This window comes from Oncorhynchus kisutch, linkage group LG7 (genome assembly GCF_002021735.2).
Source record: "Oncorhynchus kisutch isolate 150728-3 linkage group LG7, Okis_V2, whole genome shotgun sequence".
NCBI lineage: Eukaryota > Metazoa > Chordata > Actinopteri > Salmoniformes > Salmonidae > Oncorhynchus > Oncorhynchus kisutch.
The window spans coordinates 35981476-36002111 of record NC_034180.2 but is presented as its reverse complement, the minus strand read 5'-3'; the positions used below and the strand labels follow the sequence as shown (position 1 = coordinate 36002111).

The following is a 20636-nucleotide window of genomic DNA, read 5'->3' as shown; positions in this document are numbered from 1 at the left end:
TAGTGCTTGATGGTTTTTGCGACTGCACTTGAAGATACTTTCAAAGTTCTTGAAATGTTCCGCATTGACTGATCTTCATGTCTTAAAGTAATGATGGATTGTCGTTTCTCTTTGCTTATTTGAGCTGTTCTTACCATAATATGGACTTGGTATTTTACCAAATAGGGCTATCTTCTGTATACCATCATTGTAGAACGTCATTGTAAATAAGAATTTGTTCTTAAATGATTTGCCTAGTTAAATAAAGGTTAAATAAAAATAAAATAAAAATATACCACCCCTACCTCGTCACAACACTGATTGGCTCAAACGCATTAAGAAGGAAAGAAATTCCACAAATGAACTTTTAAGAAGGAACCCCTGTTAATTGAAATTAATTCCAGGTGACTACCTTATGAAGCACGTTGAGAGAATGCCAAGCGTGTGCAAATATGTCATCAAGGCAAAGGGTGGCTACTTTGAAAAATCTCAAGTATAAAATATATTTTGATTTGTTTAACACTTTTTTGGTTACTACATGATTTAATATGTGTTATTTCATGTCTTCACTATTATTCTACGATGTAGAAAATAGTACAACTAAAGAAACACCCTGGAATGAGTAAGTGTGTCCTAACTTTTGACTGGTGCTGTATTGCATGTCCGTACACGGTATACCAGTAAAAACAGATTCATAGATTGATATGGTGGGCACCTCTGCATGGCACCAGAGGACGAGTGCAACTTCTTGAGAAGCTGATGACGATGTCGCCTACCTGTATCTGCAAATGCATGTAAATTATATACATCAAACACGTAATATCAATGATAGGATTTTTTTTATGCTGACCATTTTATTTTCATGACACCTTGTTGGGTATTGCCTTCTTTCACTTTAATCTCTCCCCTAACTTGTATTTTGTATTATGGTTGTGCACAAAAAAAGACGATACATTTCAGATGTGTGCGAAATAGCTACAAAATTACCATTCCTCTGAAGTCGCCCGCGCGCTCCCGGAAGTTACGCCGCATAAAGTGTTTGGCGTTTGTTTCCTGACAGACGCTGGGGTTCCTGCCGCTATTGCGATAAAAACAGCTATTGTCGGGACATCTGACGCTCAACACAGGTTTCTCTCCGTTGCATATTCCTGTAAATGTTTGAACATGTGAAGTTTGATAGCTACTACATAACTGATTACCGCTCAACTAGATGGAGATCAATGTATAGCTTGCTTAGTACTGTTTATTTTTAGCATCAAATTTGCACTGGCGTGCTCTGCAGTGCCAATGCATTGGACATAGCATGCCCTTGTTATTGTAATTTCTCACAAGAGGCCGCAGAACCTTCGTACATCCGATATCCTGGCTATTCCAGCCTACGCCAATATTACAATGTTGTAAAATATAATATTCATCAGCGGATCTGAAACATCTGAACAGTACTTGTGGCTTGCAAGGCTGATGCTAAAAAAAGTGGACCGACGACTCGAAGGCAGCAAACGTTAGCTCGCTAACGAACGTTATTGGACAGATTATATGTCAAGATAGCTGGCTAAACTAGTAAACGGATGTTACCCTTAGCTTGAGAAATGTCATGTTTATTTTTTACGTTTCTATTCTACAAGCCGTCGAGGGGTTTTGAAAGAATTTGATCACCGAAATTTGGCAAATAGATTGTTGCGCTAGCTGGCTACTAGCAAGGTTAGCGTGTTTGCTCGCTCAGCTGAGCTATAGCTACAGTATCTAGCTAAGCAAATGTAGCTAGCACAACATTTGACAGCTAGTTGATTTGAGCGATTTTGAGGCGTCACTCAAGCTTTGTCCATTGCTGCGAATATGCTAAATACTAATGGCATAGCTAGTTACTATTATTTAGTAACCGGGGTTATTAGCTCACCAGATGAGCCAAACTGTAGAGTGAAATAAGTATTTTAATCGTGAGGATTATTATAAATGTAAACTGATTTCTTATAAAATTTTCACCGTGAAAAAAAGAAAACATCGGGGTTTTTCCATCTTCCGTCAGGACAGTTTTGCAATGCCATTCGCTATTAATCAGATCTATATAATTAGCCTGTCTGTTAACTTGGCCATGTTCAGGGTTACACATGTCATCACACATTCTGATAATATCTGGTATGCAGTGCACTGCCACTGCATATAGTATATTGTACTTGATTCAGTTAACTTATTGGCATGATGCATAGTCACTTCAGATTGTGTAAGTGATGGCTCACATTGCCAGAATTTCCTTACAAATTGCTTCTTTCATTCCCTTAGATTTCACCTGGAGAGGAAAATGTGGTCTTGAGTGTCTTCTTCAACTTGTCCATAGTTCTGTGTTTTCTCTCCCATGTCTTTGACAGGATGTTAATGATGTGCATTTTTCCCCCCCATAAGATGGACCAGCAGGCCCAGTCCTACATGCTTGCCAGTCTGACGCGGCCCCACTCTGAGCAGCTGCTGCAAGGCCTCCAGCTGTTGCGGCAGGACCATGAACTGTGCGACATTGTGCTGCGAGTGGGGGATGCTAAGATCCATGCTCACAAAGTGGTGCTGGCGAGCATCAGCCCTTACTTCAAGGCCATGTTCACAGGAAATCTGTCAGAGAAGGAGACCTCTGAGGTGGAGTTCCAGTGTGTTGATGAGGCTGCGCTACAAGTAAGGCTCAATTAAACAAATCAAATGTTATTTGTCATAAGCACAGAATACAACGGGTGTAGACCTTACTGTGAAATTCTTACTTACAAGCCCTTAACCAACAATGCAGTTCAAGAAAATATTTACTAAATAAACTAAACTATTAACAATAACTAGGTTATATACAGCGAGTACCCGTACAGAATCAATGTGCGGGGGTACAGGTTAGAGGTAATTTGTACATGTGGGTAGGGGTGAAGTGACTATGCATAAATAATAAACAGCAAGCAGCAGTGTAAATAGTCCGGGTGGCCATTTGATTAATTGTTAAGCAAGTCTTATAGCTTGGGGGTAGAAGCTGTTAAGGAGCCTTTTGGTCCTAGACTTGGCACTCCAGTAGCAGAGAGAAGTCAATGACTTGGGTGATTGGAGTCTTTGAAATAAATTGGGCCTTCCTTTGACACAGCCTAGTTTATAGGTCCTGGATGGCAGGAAGCCTGGCCCCTTTGATGTACTGGGCCGTACGCACTACCCTCTGTAGTGCCTTTCGTTCAGATGCAGTTGCCATACCAGGCGGTGATGCAACCGGTCAGGATGCGCTAGGTGGTGCAGCTGTAGAATTATTTTTGGTCTGGGGACCCATGCCAAATCTCTTCAGTCTCCTGAGGTGGAAAAGGTGTTGTCGTGGTCTCTTCACAATTGTCTTGGTGTGCTTGGACCATGAGTTCGTTGTGGACACCAAGGAACTTGAAACTCTCACCCTGTGTCACTTCTGACCCGTCGAAGTCTACAATTGGCTCCTTTTTCTTGCTCATATTGGGGGAGAGGTTGTTGTCCTGGCACCACACTGCCAGGTCTCTGACCTCCCTATAGGCTGTCTCATTGTTGTAGGTGATCAGGCTTACCACTGTTGTGTTGTCTGCAAACTTAATAATGGTGTTGGAGTCATGCTTGGCCACGCAGTTGTGGGTGAACTAGGCGTATTGGGGGGGGGGGGGGGGGGGGGACTAAGCACGCACCCCTGAAGTGCCCCAGTGTTGAGGATCAGAGTGGCAGATGTGTTGTTGTCTACCCTTACCACCTGGGAGCGGCCTGTCAGGAAGTCCAGGATCCAGTTGCAGAGGAAGGCTTTTAGTCCCAGGGTCCTTAGCTTGGTGATGAGCTTTGTGGCCACTATGGTTGTTGAATACTGAGCTGTAGCCCATGAACAGCATTCTCACATGGGTGTTCCTTTTGTCCATGTGGGAAAGGGCAGTGTGGAGTGCAATAGAGATTGCATCATCTGTGGATCGGTTGGGGCGCTATGCGAATTGGAGTGGGTCTAGGGTTTCCGGTCTGATGGTGTTGCTGTGAGCCATGACTAGCCTTTCAAGGCACTTCACGGCTACCAACGTGAGTGCTACGGGGCAGTAATCATTTAGGCAGGTTACCTTCGCTTTCTTGGGTACAGGGACTATGGTGGTCTGCTTGAAACATGCAGGTATTTCAGACTTGGTCAGGGAGAGGTTGAAATGTCAGTGAAGACACTTGCCAGTTGGATTGCGCATGGTTTGAGTACACATCCTGGTAATCTGTCTGGCCCTGCGGCTTTGTGAATGTTGCCCTGTTTAAAGGGCTTGCTCACATCGGCTACGGAGAGCGTGATCACGCAGTCGTCCGGAACAGCTGGTGCTCTCATGCATGCGTCAGTGTTGCTTGCCTTGAAGCGTGCATAAAAGGCATTTAGCTTGTCTGGTAGGCTCATGTCACTGGGCAGCTCACGACTGGGTTTCCCTTTGTAGTCTGTAATAGATTGCAAGCCCTGCCACATCTGACCAGCACCCGAGCTGGTGTAGTAGGATTCTATCTTACTCTGTTTTGACGCTTTGCCTGTTTGATGGTTTGTCTGAGGGCATAGCGGGATTTCTTAGTGTCCCTTTCCTTGAAAGCAGCAGCTCTAACCTTTCGCTTGGTGCGGATGCTGTCTGTAATCCATGGCTTCTTGTTACGGTCACTGTGGGGACGACGTTGTTGATGCACTTATTGATGAAGCTGGTGACTGAGGTGGTATACTCCTCAATGCCATTGAATGCATCCTGGAAAATTCCAGTCTGTGCTAGCAGAAGTCATGTAGCGTAGCATCCGTGTCATCTGACCACTTCCGCAGAAGTCATGTAGCGTAGCATCCGTGTCATCTGACCACTTCCGTATTGAGCGGGTCACTGGTACTACCTGCATTAGTATTTTGAAGATTTCACTGTTTACTATAACAAGCCTTTTCTGGCTTTTTCACATCATGATTGTTTTATTTTCCCTCTTGTAGGCCATCGTTGAGTATGCCTACACTGGCACAGTATTCATCTCACAGGAAACGGTGGAGTCCCTACTGCCAGCTGCTAACCTACTCCAGGTCAAGCTGGTGCTGAAGGAGTGTTGCTCTTTCCTAGAGAGCCAGCTAGATGCTGGAAATTGTATAGGCATCTCTCGCTTTGCTGAGACCTATGGCTGCCATGATCTCTGCCTGGCTGCCACTAAATTCATCTGCCAGAATTTTGAAGAGGTGTGCCAGACAGAGGAGTTTTTTGAGCTGACACGGGCGGAGCTGGATGAAATAGTGTCAAATGATTGTCTGAAGGTGGTAACAGAAGAGACTGTGTTCTATGCCCTGGAGTCGTGGATCAAATATGATGTCACTGAGCGGCAGCAGCACCTGGCTCAGCTACTACACTGCATCCGCCTGCCTCTCCTCAGTGTTAAGTTCCTTACCCGCCTCTACGAGGCAAACCACCTTATCCGGGATGACCACGCCTGCAAGCACCTGCTCAACGAGGCTCTCAAATACCATTTCATGCCTGAGCACCGGCTCTCCTACCAGACGGTGTTGTCTACACGGCCACGCTGTGCTCCCAAGGTGCTCCTTGCCGTTGGAGGCAAGGCTGGACTCTTCGCCACCCTCGAGAGGTAATGCTGAACCCCAAACAGTAGTTCAAAATGTTTTTTTAGCAGTTTCATATGAATTGGAAATGCATTTAACAAATGTAACTAATGTTCTCATTTCTTTCTCTTGTAGCATGGAGATGTATTTCCCTCAGACGGACTCATGGATTGGGCTTGCCCCTCTCAGTGTGCCCCGCTATGAGTTTGGAGTGGCATTGTTGGACCAGAAGGTGTATGTGGTGGGTGGCATTGCCACACACATGCGACAGGGCATTAGCTACCGGAGACATGAGAGTACAGTGGAGAGATGGGACCCTGACAGCAACACCTGGTCCACAGTGGAGCGCATGGCAGAGTGTCGCAGCACCCTGGGGGTAGTGGTCTTGGCTGGGGAGCTCTATGCCCTGGGGGGCTATGACGGCCAGTACTATCTACAGTCTGTGGAAAAATATGTCCCCAAGGTGAAGGAGTGGCAGCCTGTGGCACCCATGACCAAGTCACGCAGCTGTTTTGCCACCGCTGTGCTGGATGGCATGGTCTATGCCATCGGAGGCTATGGCCCAGCCCACATGAACAGGTACGTTTTAATATAGTCAATCTGCGGTGGAATTAATTTAATTTAACAGGTAGTTTTGCTCATGTGGTTCTAGTAGGTTTTTGAAATACTATGCCTACTTCAACCTACCGTCAACCTCCATTTGTTCCTACACATGGTAATGCTTACATCAGGAAGGTTATTTATGGTAGACCCCACAAGACCTTTTGAGGTCTTTGATCCATCCATGGAAAGGGTGTCAGCCACCCTTTCAATCATGCTCTGTTACTCGCCTGCAATGCAACCCATATTCTGTAGGATCAAAATTCGTCTTGTATTCAGACAGACATAGTTGCTTTTGTAGAACAAGAGCTCTCTTGCTGGTTAGACCCCTGTTGCTGTCTTTGCTCACTAGAGAGAGAGAGAGAGAGAGAGAGATGTTGTAGTTACCAGTCTCCTTGACTCCCCAAACCCCTCAGGAGAATGTGTTTGGACAGGGAAGCTGTTGAGGGTTTCAGTACTTGATATTTCCAGCAAAATATAGACTTGGAATAGATGGCCTCATTAAATTGAGCTGTGACAATGGTACAGCTATATAGTATCTAAAAGCAAAAAGGACCAATGGTGAATTGTATTGGCTTAGATTCAGAAAACGTTAGTCAGTCATTTTCTTTTATATGATGGAGTATTAGTCTTGCTACTGTACTAACCTGTTAAAGAAACAAACATCTGCAGTGACTGTCAAAATGCACAGTGTAACTGTACCCTTTTATTGACCGAGTTTTATTTCTTGAACTCTTTTTTTTTTTTTTTACTGTGCAGTGTGGAGCGGTATGACCCCAGCAAGGATGCCTGGGAAATGGTAGCCCCCATGGCAGACAAACGGATCAACTTTGGTGTTGGGGTCATGCTAGGGTTTATATTTGTGGTTGGGGGACACAACGGGGTATCACACCTGTCCAGCATTGAGAGGTATGACCCACACCAGAACCAGTGGACAGCCTGTCGGCCCATGAATGAGCCACGTACAGGTGAGTTGGGAAATGACTCAAACAAGGTTTGTTATTTTGATGCAGAGAAGTTGACCATTCAGATTGCATGGCCAGAAATAACCATTTTACGATATCCATATTTTCCCAGGGGTTGGCTCAGCGATCGTGGACAACTACCTCTATGTGGTGGGGGGTCACTCGGGGTCATCCTACCTGAACACTGTCCAGCGGTACAACCCCATCACAGACAGCTGGCTGGACTCTAGTGGCATGATGTACTGCCGCTGTAACTTTGGGCTGACTGCTCTTTGACCCATGATACCCCTGGGTAGGACACCTTAAGAGAAGAGTTGGACGAAAGGCTTTTCTTTTCTTTTTTTCCCCCCGTTCATCACCAGCAGGCTGAGGGCGGTGCCACACTGCCGTGAATCCCGGCGAGCGAGCTTGCTGCTGGATGAATGTGCCCAGCTGGCGACAGGGGACCACCGAGATGGCCAGAGTGAGAAGGGTCTGGTTTGGGTGGAGGAAGGCGTGGGGCAGATCACCATGGATCTTGTCACAGAGATGACCACTACTGCTGCTGGACCACAACGAGGACTCTGCCATTTACAGAGGACTGTGGGAGAAGACTAAGTGGAGGGGGGAGAAAAAAAAAGAGAAAATAAAAAGTGTAGACTTATGTTTATGCCATTATTTCTGTTAAACACTCCAGACTTTTTTTTCTTCTTCCTGCTATGAGCAGAACATGTGTTCCAATTTTCTGGATCCTTAAAGTTTGTGTGTGCGTGTGGCGCAGAATGTCTGTATGCTTGTGAGTAGATGCATGTCAGATTAAATGATTGTTATTTTGTTTCTGTGTGCTGAACTAAAGCTCAGGCAAGGTGATTGGCTCACACACTGAGTTTGAAATGTCTGCATCTAAATCAGTGCTTCACAAAGAGAAATTGGAATCTTTATATATTCACTTACAAGGGCTGCCTTTTTTCTCTGTAAATGAAAAGAAATAGATATGAATATATCCTATAGTGCATTGCCTGTAAATGTTTTTTGCACTGGTTACTAGTGTGTGTATTTGAATCAAGGGTTGAAGGAGAGGTTAGGAAGGATAAGCAAACCCCAATGGATTCTCCTGAGAGTACTTGCCACCTGTCTGTTTCATCCTTGGACAAATTCTGAGACCCCCCCCATGTTACAGCTTCTATTACATCATCCTGTGGTAGGGTCACACTTCATCCCTCTTCATAAGCTTTCAAAAGTGACCCTGTCCCTCTTCACTGTTGGGTTTGTATGCTGCTAACTGGTGCTATATTCAGGATTCTCTTATTTGTATTATTTTATTTGTTCCTCTGTTACTGTTGTAGATGTATATGCCCCAACTTGACAAGCTCCCATGCAGTAAAGCAGGGTCTTTGCTTTGAGCCCCATGTTAAATTAAACTCTTGAGGCAGTCTATCTATACATTACTGATCTGATGATTTCATTCTTTAGCCCCAGGGATGCCATCTGTTAAGCTATGGTTTGCCTGAAACATTGTCCCTGCAATTAAATAGTAGTGCATCTGGTTGCCCACTATCACTGCCAGTTTCCTTACAAAGAAAGTCTGTGAGATTGTTGTGCTCTAATGGGTTAGGAACAAGCCTCTTGTTTAGCATGTGAATGATCCCTACACCCTTCTGCTTGCTTGCCACCTCTCTGCTAAAGCATGTGTGAGGAGCTGCATGTGGCCAAGGGCTTCCTGACGAGCTCAGGGAAGAGTGCATATACACAGCCTCATGAGACATGCCAAAATATGCGTTCACAAGTCTGGTGTAACTTTCCCACCTACAGACAGAGCTACAAATAGCTTTCCTCTGTGTGCCAGAATCAAAGGGTAATTTTCACTGCTAATGTATGGTACGTGTGACATACCGCCCTGCTGTCATATGGAGGGGTGGATGTGGTGTTGTCTCTGTCAAGGGAAATTGTCACTGTCACAAAGTCTTTGACAGGCCGACAAGGGCATGGGGTCAGAGCTCAAAGTGCACCCCCCCCCCCCCCCCCAGAAGGCTGCAGGCTGAGTCTGGGTGTTGTAGCTTTGGGCCACTCTAAAGGACAGGTAACATGAGGCAATAGAGAGAACTAAAGTGATGTGTAAACCTCAAGAGTCCCTGTTGTTGGTCCAGAATGAAAGAGTTGTTTCCTTGTATTGTACATTATAGATGTTTGCACATGTGGAAAACTTAAATGGAGCTCTGCATTGCACTTACCAAACTATTTGATATGAAGTGTAATTTCAATTTGTACATAGGTCTCGATTTAGGTTTATGGCATTTAAACAATGCAATATTGTTTTCAGTGGATACCATTTTTGCTTTGAATTTGACTTCCTCAAAGTCAGGGTGTCTCATATTGCTGTGATGTTATCACACGTGGCATTTCTGTCTGTTCACATGTTTATATTGTCTGATGAAAGACCACTGTTATTCAAACCTCTGTTTTCCTCATCCCACTTTGCATTGTGTGCTCTTGTCTTTGGGAACATTTCCAATGTTGTGCCTGTCAGTTCACATGTACTAGGAAAAGTTTGCAGACAGATGCATTGTGTACTCCAGTAAAAATACCAGTTATTGTTTTGCATTTTTCACAAGTAATGTAAGATTGGCACAAGACTGACTGTGTATGGGTCTTGCTCTAAGCCATCTTATCGGTCTCACCAGAGAGCAGCCTTGCAGTTACAGTACTGCAGTTTTGTGTGTTCTTCCATTTAACACACTTGTCAGTTGTGGTTACAAATGACAGTACACTTTAGCTCTTACCCTCTAACTTTACCTTGGACTATTTAGTCTTGCTCTAGCAATAAGAGGCCGAGTACGAGCTTGTCCAAACAAGTATGTGAGTTCTTCACTTGATGAGGACTCTTTCAAAATACTTCATTTATTTTTGGTTTAGTCTTAGGGGTAATTAAATTGGATTTCAAGGTGTCAGGGTTAGATGGCTGCTGCTGTGTTTTTTTCTCATCCTGGAATAGTGGGCTTTATCATTTCACACTGTAAACATCTCCAGCAATCCTGTCATTTTCTTCACGTTTTTTTAAAAGACTCCATTGTTAAGTTGTCACGGGATGCAAGTAAATGGTGAGCCATTTTAACCTGCATGACTGTACAGCTCACAGTCATTTCTTTGGATTTTATTCATTTGGAATAATGTGAATGCAAATCTAACATTGCAAACAACTAATTGGGGAAACTTTACATTCTTGGGAGATCCTAAGATAGACAAACAGTGCATTTTTTGGGGGTGAATAAACGGCCATTTCATATAGTTCAAAAGGATCTAATACTTTCTTTTAAACATTTGCCATTTATTGAATATTTCTTCCATTTAGATTGAGTGTACTTTTTAACACTTGATGTTAGGTAAATGAGGCATTCGTCTATCCACAACAGGCTGGTAGGATGAGCCTGAACATCAGAACAGTGAAAATCACGCAGGCGTGATTGTCTGCAGCTACCATCTATTGTCAAGCATTTGTTTCACTAGCATGTAGGTTAACCTTGTGGGGATATTGAAAACCACAATGTTAGGGATGTATTTATACTGACTTATTCACTGCGTTGGCTGGAAAACTCTTGGTCATACGTGGAATCTGAAAACATCAAACTGCAAAATGAAGGGATGTATAGATGTGTGTGTGAAGTTAATTTACTTATTTATCATGGCCTAACCATGTCTTGTTTTGACAACTTTCACCAAAGTGCTTGTTTTAAAGAATGCAGAGGGAGTACTAATATCAAGTCTGGAAAAGACTCACTGCTGTCTCGTGTCAAAAAAAAAAAAAAGAATTGAAACCGATGTCAATGTTAGCCAAATGAACACTGCTTCATTTCCATTTCCCATGAGTGTGTCTGAAGGTGATATTTTTTTATTGTATATCCTGTGGATTATTACTGGAACTACAAGAACCTTGCTGTAGAAGCTGCATTTCCCCCACATGTTATCATGCTTTGAACCTACATTTTAGCCCGTTTATTTATTTGGTGCAGTTGTACCCTGTTAAAATGAATAAATGCCTGCCTTAAAAGGTATGATTTTTCTTGTCTCTAGTTTTATGTGCAACAAACCAACATACAAATGCTAGAATATAAAAAATATTTGTATTGCTTAAAACTTCAATGACTGCATAGAAAAAAGAAAAAAAAACACCATTCAATACATGAACAAGGATTGTTGCTCAAAGTCTCATTCTTTAGTTCTGACAAAGATGAAATTGGCAGAGGTCAATGCTTAACAGTACATATGTGCATATGAAGCCTGTGATGAGCAGTAATGTTATTTCCAAATGATCAAATGCATTACAAAATCACATTTATTTACTAATGCTTTGACATCTTGTTTAGATTGGGATGTAACAATGTACCTTATTGAATTGTGCAGAATAATTTGAATTCAGGGTATTATATGCTACTGTGAAAGGTAAGCACTCAAGAAGCACTTATGTAACATCACTATGCTGGGGTACTTGTAAGTATAAGTAATTACTTACATTTAAGACAGAACTGATATTTTATCCAATGATACATTTTCACACAATATACAAATATTTGAGCAGGTATTCATTTTAATACAAGTTAACGCTGTGTGACTCACTTCCAAGTTGAAGCCCAATGGACAGCTTAAAACAAGCAAGTAAATTAAGGATAATGATTGAATTTCCACAAAATGCAAATACTGTTTCAAATGTTTTTAACAGGGGAAATAGTACAAAAAAGCACCAGTTTGATCTGAGGTCAGGGCTAGTATGCACAAAAGGATTGTAGTAGATGAGTCCTGTACAATCTCAGATGCTTCACTAGTCTAGCCTATATATACCCTGTTGACAATTCTACATCAAAGTTTAATTAGCTGAATTTGCTTCTCTGAAAGTGCAACCATTTCACCCAAGACAACTAAACACGCTGCAAGCAAATTGTTTTTTTTGTTTTTTTGCAGTAGAGCTATTTAAGGTTGAGTTGATTCTTTAATATGCATACCTCCCGAGAACTATTATAGTCCATGCATATATTCTTGGATTCCAAGCATGCCCAAAGAGAAGATGAACTTATCATTTTGCACAGTGAGTGTTTGAGGCAACAGTCAGGCAAAATGGAGCACATAATTCCAAAAAGTAATCTCAAAGTATAAAAACAAGGAAGTTGTTGACATGATCTCCTAAAAAGTTTGGAAATGTGGTATAAGCCTTTTCAAACTAGATAAAATGTTCAATAAATATGATTAGGTGATAAAAGTATCTGGTAAGAGCTCACTGAGGAATGGAAGACAAAACCATCATGAGCCATATGTAAAGTAACTTGGATACTATTTCTGTGAATGAAGGGCAATAAACAGGAAGGTGTTAGTGTGCATTTTTCAAAAGATGCCTCCCTATCAGTGTTGTCTAGTATCTACCTCCTTCCTTCTGGACCATGGTGACACAATTGGGGTCAATTCCTTTTCAATTCAAGTAAATTCAGGAGAATTTATTTTCGTCCTGAAATGATGGAATGAAAAATGGAACCGACCCCATCCCTGCTTGGTTACATTAGTGCATCTCATTTGTCTGAGGCGCGGATGTAGACAAGGGAAGAGAGAAGGAGGAGTTCAGGGGGCTTGTTTAACAGAATCAGGTTGTCGCTCCTCAGCCCGTCATAGTGCATCCAGTAGCCGTCTATCTGGAAGGCTGCAGAGTAGTGATGCTCCTCCTTGTTGAAGAGTGTGGCGCCCTCCAGTGAGTACCTGTGGAAAAGCAGAGAGTTGCAATTGGATTTTTCTGCATGTTGAAGACCATTCTCAGTTACCAGAAAAAGCTTAAAGAAATCGGTGCAAATAGCAAAGTACATGCAAGTGGGTGCTGTTTAAACAAAATAAAAACAGATAGCCAATCAATTACATTTAACATCCAGGGAGAAAAATAAACAGCACCTAAGACAATGAGGCTGGGATACGAGTCCTGCTCTACAAGATTTCTTTACCTGTGTTGGGATAGGGCTAGATGGTAGGGAACATAGGACAGCTCCTCAGACTTCCAAAGCTGCATGTTGAGAATGACAAAAGGAGGTGGTCCATGGCAGAAGACCCTCTGAGAGAACTCCCTCAACCCATTACACCTGAAGAACAGACAGCAAATCAGTCAGAATCAGGAAGAACATAAAAAAAAGATGGTGATTCAACATTATGTTTCTCAGGTGATTTGGAAAGCCAAAGACAATCAACAATATAATACTACTATTGGATTAAAAGTGAAAGATCTGTAATAGGAACAAAAACAGCATATATACAGTGCATTCAGAAAGTATTCAGACCCCTTCCCTTTTTCCACATTGTTACATTACAGACGTATTCTAAAATTGATAAATAATTTTTCCTCCCCTCAATCTAAACACAATGGCCCAAACCAAACAGGTTTTTAGAAATTTTTGCAAAAAAACAAACAGAAATAACTTATTTACACAAGTATTCAGACCCTTTGCTATGAGACTCAAAATTTAGCTCAGGTTTCATCCTGTTTCCATTGATCATCCTTGAGATGCTTCTACAACTTGATTGGAGTCCACCTGTGGTAAATTCAATTGATTGGACAGGATTTGGAAAAGCACACACCTATCTATATAAGGTCCCACACAGCTGACATTGCATGTCAGAGTAAAACCAAGCCGAAGGAACTGTCCGTAGAGAACCAAGAACCGATGGTCACTCTGACAGAGCTCCAGGGTTCCTCTGTGATGATGGGAGAAACTTCCAGAAGGACAACCATCTCTGTAGCACTCCACCAATCAGGCCTTTATGGTAGAGTGGTCAGACTGAAGCCACTCCTCAGTAAAAGGCACATGACAGCCCACTTGGAGTTTGCCAAAAATGCACCTAAAGGACTCTCAGACAAAACCGAGATTGAACTCTTTGGCCTGAATCCCAAGCGTCACGTCTGGAGGAAACCTGGCACCATCCCTACGGTGAAGCATTGTGGTGGTAGCATCATGCTGTGGGGATGTTTTTCAGCGGCAGGGACTGGGAGACTAGTCAGGATCGAGGGAAAGATGAACAGAGCAAAGTACAGAGATCCTTAATGAAAACCTGCTCCAGAGCACTCAGGACCTCAGACTGGGGTGAAGGTTCACCTTCTAACAGGACAACGACCCTAATCACACAACGCAGGCGTGAGTTCAGGACACGTCTCTGAATGTCCTTGATTGGCCCAGCCAGAGCCTGGACATGAACCCGATCGAACATCTCTGGAGAGACCTGAAAATAGCTGTGCAGAAACACTCCCCATCCAACCTGACAGAGCTTGAGAGGATCTACAGAAAAGAATGGGAGAAACTCCCCAAATACAGATGTGCCAAGCTTGTAGCATTATACCCAAGAAGACGCAAGGCTGTAATTGCTGCCAAAGGTGCTTCAACAATGTACAGAGTAAAGTGTCTGAATACTTATGTAAATGTGATATTTCAGTTTAAAATTTGTATAAATTAAGAAACATTTCTAAAAACCTGATTGTGCTTTGTCATTATGGGGTATTGTGTGTAAACGAGGGAGAAAAAAATGTAATACATTTGAATAAGGCTGTTTACGTAACAAAATGTGGAAAAAGTGAAGGGGTCTGAATATTTACAAATGCACTGCACTAATGTATACCATATATGTCGGAGTATCTTTTAATGTGTATATGAAACTGTATTTTTGTCATGTAAAACTGTGAATAAAAGTACCATGTATGTAAAAAAAAGTATGAATAATGTATATGTAACAAAATAGCGATTAAAATCTCAAATGTAAAACTAATTTACTTTTGTTCTCCAGAGAGGGGGTGAGGTGGATGGGCCAATATACAGTATATAAATATATATTTTTAAACATTGTCTCTTACCCCAGTTCTTTGCAGAGAATGATCTTGGGACAGAAGAACTCATCCACAGCTGACTGAATGGGATCTCTAGGGGGCAGCTCGTGAGGAGGACTGGGATGGAAGAAAAAGGGTAAGAAGGCTAACTTAACACCATGTAGTGAAACCAGGTAAAAGCTATGATCCTTTATTGATGTCCCTTGTTAAATCCACGTCAAATCAGTGTAGATGAAGGGAAGGACACATGTTAAATAAATATTTTTAAGCCGCGAGACAATTGAGACAGATTGTGTATGTGAGCCATTCAGAGGGTGAATGGGCAAGACAAAATATGTAAGTGCCTTTGAACGGGATATATATATTTAACTAGTAGGCATAAGCACCAGTTTGTCAAGAACTGCAAAGCTGCTGGGTTTTTCAAGCTCAACAGTTTCCCATGTGTATCAAGAATAATCCACCACCCAAAGGACATCCAATTTGACAAATGTGGGAAGCATTGGAGTCAACATGGGTCAGCATTTCTGTGGATGCTTTTGACACCTTGTAGAGTCCATGCCTCAACAAATTGAGGCTGTTCTGAGGGCAAAGGCAGGGGAGGTTCATGCAATTCAATATTAGGATGGTGTTCTTAATGTTTTGTACACTGCGTATTTATAACTCTCTCAAGATAGTTCATCTGTGTTGTTTTCAATGGGAGCAAATAAAGCATAGTGGGTAGCACAAGCAAGGAGCTCCTATTGTCGCGTTCTAGCATGCATTTCAATATTTCTGTTAGAAAAATGTATTCTCTGTGAAGTGCGTTTGCAATAACTAAATTCGCCCTTGCACTCCTTGTAAATCTACCTCATCCCCATATTATTACTTACACTCTTGCTCTTCTGCACCCTAGTATCTCTACTTGCACATAATCATCTGCACATCTATCACTCCAGTATTAATGCTAAATCATAATTATTTCACCTCTATGGCCCATTTATTGCCTACCTCCCTAGATTTGCACATAGATTTTCTATTGTGTTACTGACTGTTCGTTTATTTATGTGTAACTGTTGTTTTTGGCGCACTGCTTTGCTTTATCTTGGCCAGGTCGCAGTTGTAAATGAGAACTTGTTCTCAACATGCCTACCTTTTTAAATAAAATAAAAGGTGAAAAAAATTCTAATAAACAACGCATTGTTTTTAACATTGGCAGAGTGTACTAAGTTATGTAGACGTGCCTATGTTCTTAACAGATTGGAGTTTTGGGAACAGAAAACTGGACTGAACTTGGGCGTTTCTTCGATGAGAAAAATCGGCAGAATGTCGGCCCAATTCCATAGATGGGTTAGCTGATAACGTTACCAGAACGAAGCCCACGCTACAAATGGGGCAGAAGTCCATGTGTTGTGATTCTGGACGGCCTGATAGTTAGTTTCGTGTTATGGTTGCTGTCACTTGGGGAATAATAAATTGCTCGTTTGTTGGTTTCATCATGTTCTTGATACCATGTCTTGTTTTGAGGTATTTGACCGATTTCATGACAATGCTAAAACGGCAAAAACATGGCTAGCTATCTAACCAACAACTGGCACGATGTATTTGAGAGACAAGTGCTCATTGTGCAAATGTTTTTGTTTTCAATAAACATTGAATACAAAATATATTGTTTACATCATGTCAACAATCTAAGCCAATCCTGTCTGTTTTGCCAAATAGTTGCGCAAGTGGCGGTTTTGTTGCTAAAACAACAACAACAACCTGTCTGTACTCTCCCACTGCTGGCCACACTGGGCTTCCTATCCTCACCATATTTGGTGGGGGGTGGAAATTCCAACCAGAAGCTTCAGATTTATGAATCCAGTGAAACTCTATCCACCACCAGTATCAGGCAGCATACATGTACTGTATTTACACTAACCTAATCCACGTAATCTCCAACCTGAAAGAAAAGTACCAATAACAAAAACTTAAAATAGTGGTTGGGATTTGATAATGGGCACAGTATAATCCACTGTCGACATGCAACCCATCGTGGGTAAACATGACTTTATAAGGCTCTGGCAGAGACTAGACCAGAGCTGTTAAGAAACCAACCACACTTCATAATTTCATACTATGATCATTAGAAAGCTGAACCTTATTTTAGTCAAGCAGCGTGTCAAGGGGGAAAAATAAAAGCCTCTTGAAGACAGAAGTGTAGACCAGCTGTCCAGAAGAATTTGCATTGCAAGCAATAGAGACATGGAAGGTGCTCCCATTTGAACTCATAGCTTTTTGGCTACCTTATTTATAGTGAATCGCTATTGGTTTTCATTCATTTTTACAAATGAAGGATTACTGGTCTCTGATTAGAAGCTGAACAAGCTCTGGGAGATATAGTGTAAAGCAAATCCTCCCACACTGACCAGAATACAGATTTTGGCTTACAGCTTTTGCCTCTCTTACTTGATGTTGATGGTTTTCTGTATGAACTCCTGGAAACGAGCAGGACAGCTCCAGTTGGTGCACAGACTCTCCTGCATGGTAGACATCATTGTCTCCAAGTTTTTGGTGAAGTTCTCATGTTCATTACCAAACAGGTCGATCTCCAACGCTGCATGGTGGATCACTGAGCGGTACTGCCTCTTGGACATCCTGTCCCAGATCCACAGCATCTTAACGGTGGTGTAGTCATACGAGTCCATCAGGTAGAGGAAATGCTCCACAAACTGCCTGCCCAGGAATATGCCCACCTCCCGGGGAAAGCTCTGGTTGTCTCTCAAAATTACATAAAGAATCATGAGGAACCCATCGATGGTGCAGGTGTTCTTTAGGCTTATCTTAACATACAGAGGGGTGCATGAGATGGCCTTCCTCCCTGCCCTGATGGTGTAAACGCCCCCCCATGGGAGCACAGGCCTCCAAAAGGAACGGTCCTCTTCATCATTGTTGTTGATGGATGCACGGATCTCCTCAAACAATGTCTTGGTCCTAGGGAAACAACATGAAGGTTCGTTATCATTCACTGTGGGTTGAAGTTTTGCCCTTAAAAAATAACTTATCCTTTACAACCAAATCAAAAAATTGTAAATGGAATGTTATAGAAGGGTCCAGACACTTTTTCCCCACATTTTACAGAAACTTACCCCTAACAGCATTCCTTCATTATTGTTGTGTTGTATGGGGACCCTGAAAAAATATGAACAAAATCTCCCAAAACGTCCTTTTATAGACGGCAAAGCTGTCAGTATTGTGATGTTGTTCCATTTTTCGTGTATCCTGCTGCGACAGGTAACTAGCAAAATAAAGGAAACACCAACATAGTGTATTAATAGGGCGATGGGCCACCACAAGCTGCCAGAACAGCTTTGCTGTGCCTCGGCAGAGATTCTACAAGTGTCTGGAACTTCCTGTGTGGAAGCACCCCATGCTTTCAATATACACTACATGTCCACCTACTTTTGGCCACCTCCTCATCAAACATCTCATTCCAAAATCAGGGGCATTAATATAGAGTTGGTCCCCCCTTTGCTGCTATAACAGCCTCCACTCTTCTGGAAAGGTTTTCCACCAGAATGTCATTGTATGCTGTAGTGTTCACTGGAACTAAGGGGCCGAGTCCGAACCATGAAAAACAGACCCAGACCATCATTCCTCCTCCACTTCACAATAACAGCACTTACAGATGACCGGGGCAGCTGTAGCAGGGCAGACATTTTATGAACTGATTTATTGGCATCCTATGACAGTGCCATGTTGAAAGTCACTGAGCTCTTCAGTATGGGCCATTCTCCTGCCAATGTCTGTTTATGGCGATTGCATGGTTGTATGCTCGGTTTTATACACCAGTCAGCAACGGGTGTGGCTGAAATAGCCGAATACACAAATTTGAAGGGGTGTCCTCATACTTTCGGCCATGTAGTGTACTTTGTATCCCTCAAGTGTTTCTTTTTTTTGAGGAGTGACCTGCAAAATGGACCGAGCGGTAGCGCTCGAGTCGCAACAAAATGGAATATAACGTTGCGGATAAAGTTTGGAATTACATAATTTTGTGTACAATAGCTAAAGAAATGCATCACTACACTGACAGCTTTGCCGTTTCTTAAAGGATGTATTTGGGTGTTTTTGGAGCCTTCGTTCATACTTTTCAGGGCACCCATACTACACAAGGATGAGGAAGTGATTTGCTGTTTGGGGTAAGTTAATACATGTCAAATCACAAAAAAGCTGTCTGGGCCCTTCTATAACATACCATTTACATAAAAAAAAAAAATTGAAATGTGGTTAAAAAAAAACACCCAAAAAACACTTATCCTTTTAGCACAGTTCGATGATCTCAAATCCATACCTTCATCTTCCTTATGATTAATAAGGGTTTACCTGCATGGGATTGGTTAAGGAAGGTATTCATAATTTACTAAATAATTAAGTTACATGTGTACATGGCAATACATCCCTCATGCCAGGGGTCATCCCATCTTGTAGCAAGCCTTCTGTCAGATCTGAGGATGACATGCATTATTGCAATGCAAACCCTGGTAGCTAGTTACATAATTCATAATTTAAAAAAATATGATAAACGTTTAGTCAGCATTATTTAATAAATCGAATTGAAGACTAACATGGCAGCTAGATATAATTAATGCTCTCCTGCATGTAACTTCGATACTTTTGACAGCCAAGTTGCAACACACACTGGGGTGTAATCAGTCCAAACAGTTAAACCCAACGAAAACGAGAGTTTCTATTGGACAAATGCAGGTAGGTCCCTCCCCGTTTCGTTCGCATCCGTGTAAGCAACGTTTTGCAACAGAATCTGGGTTTGACTAGCCTGCTGCATAAATGCTCCTGACCTGCAGTTTTTTTTCAGATTTGACATTTACGCATCAGATTAGGAGAATTATGTTTAAGATTAGGAAAATGTTTAGGGCTAGCTAAAATACAAAAAAAACCAATCAACTTTTGACGTTAATTTGATAAAAGCAGTATCCCTTCTAACAATTACCACATAACCAGCGCAATGAATACGCCCCTGGTATACACCAGCTGCTAGTAGACGTTAGTTTAGCAGACCATCTAACGTTACTAGCTAGTTAGCTAACTCCCCTCCCCCACGTTTTAGTGCCTTTACGTGTGGATGCAATATTACCAAATGTTGATGTTGGATTATCTACCAATGTTTTCAAATATATGTGTTGGTTCGTTAGTCTAGCTAGCTAGATCACATGCAAGTTAGCTTAGCAGCTGGCTACCAAACGTTAGTAACGTTACCTTTCAATTTGCAGACTCTCCTCGGTGCTCGAAATCAGGGTTTTGAGGTCTTCTGTTTCGGTCAAAATGCAGAATTTGCTCTCCATCGTTCTCTGTATTTCTTCATGTCTTAATTCAGGCCAACAGCCAGAAATCCTTCTCTGTAACCCTCGGGAAAGCTTGGCACTCAGCAAGCTTCAAAACATCCAGAGCAATGTCAAGTTACGCCCATTGCTTCGCGTGACCACGCCTATAAACAGTGGTTGGTTTACGCCCTTCATCTCTTTCTTTCAGCAATTCAATGCTGCCACCTGCTGTCTGAGACATTTTTGCTTTTCATGACATTTTTGCTTTTCATGACATTTTCCCTCCAACATTTTCCTTCCTGCCTCCTTCTCTTGAGGGGGCGCGCAGGGGTGGAAAGCATATTACGTCTTCTTATTGGTTGTATTGGATTGACATGATTTTGAGACTCGTGATTGGTCAATAATTCATGCCCTCAACTCAGACT

The 20636-nt window shown here is 42.2% G+C and overlaps 2 protein-coding genes across 4 annotated transcripts; one reads left to right on the top strand and one right to left on the bottom strand.

Annotated features, from left to right (window-relative positions):
- The first annotated feature begins 984 nt into the window (after positions 1–984).
- Positions 985–10893, top strand: LOC109894555 (kelch-like protein 28). 2 transcript variants are annotated; one of them, XM_020488133.2, is made up of 6 exons: positions 985–1106; positions 2380–2640; positions 4922–5559; positions 5669–6112; positions 6893–7101; positions 7211–10893. In XM_020488133.2, exons 2-6 carry the CDS (start codon positions 2380–2382, stop codon positions 7372–7374), a joined length of 1716 nt encoding a protein of 571 aa, XP_020343722.1. In that variant the 5' UTR covers positions 985–1106; the 3' UTR covers positions 7375–10893. The 2 variants fall into 2 exon arrangements, with proteins under 2 accessions (XP_020343722.1, XP_020343723.1); XM_020488134.2 differs by having other exon boundaries at positions 988–1129.
- LOC109894557 (uncharacterized protein C14orf28 homolog) lies at positions 8157–20513 on the bottom strand. 2 transcript variants are annotated; one of them, XM_020488136.2, is made up of 6 exons: positions 20147–20469; positions 19310–19377; positions 17342–17866; positions 14942–15031; positions 13050–13184; positions 8157–12813 (listed from the first exon to the last, which is right to left on the bottom strand). In XM_020488136.2, exons 2-6 carry the CDS (start codon positions 19327–19329, stop codon positions 12630–12632), a joined length of 954 nt encoding a protein of 317 aa, XP_020343725.1. In that variant the 5' UTR covers positions 19330–19377; positions 20147–20469; the 3' UTR covers positions 8157–12629. The 2 variants fall into 2 exon arrangements, with proteins under 2 accessions (XP_020343725.1, XP_020343724.1); XM_020488135.2 differs by lacking the exon at positions 19310–19377 and having other exon boundaries at positions 20147–20513.
- Positions 20514–20636: the final 123 nt, after the last annotated feature.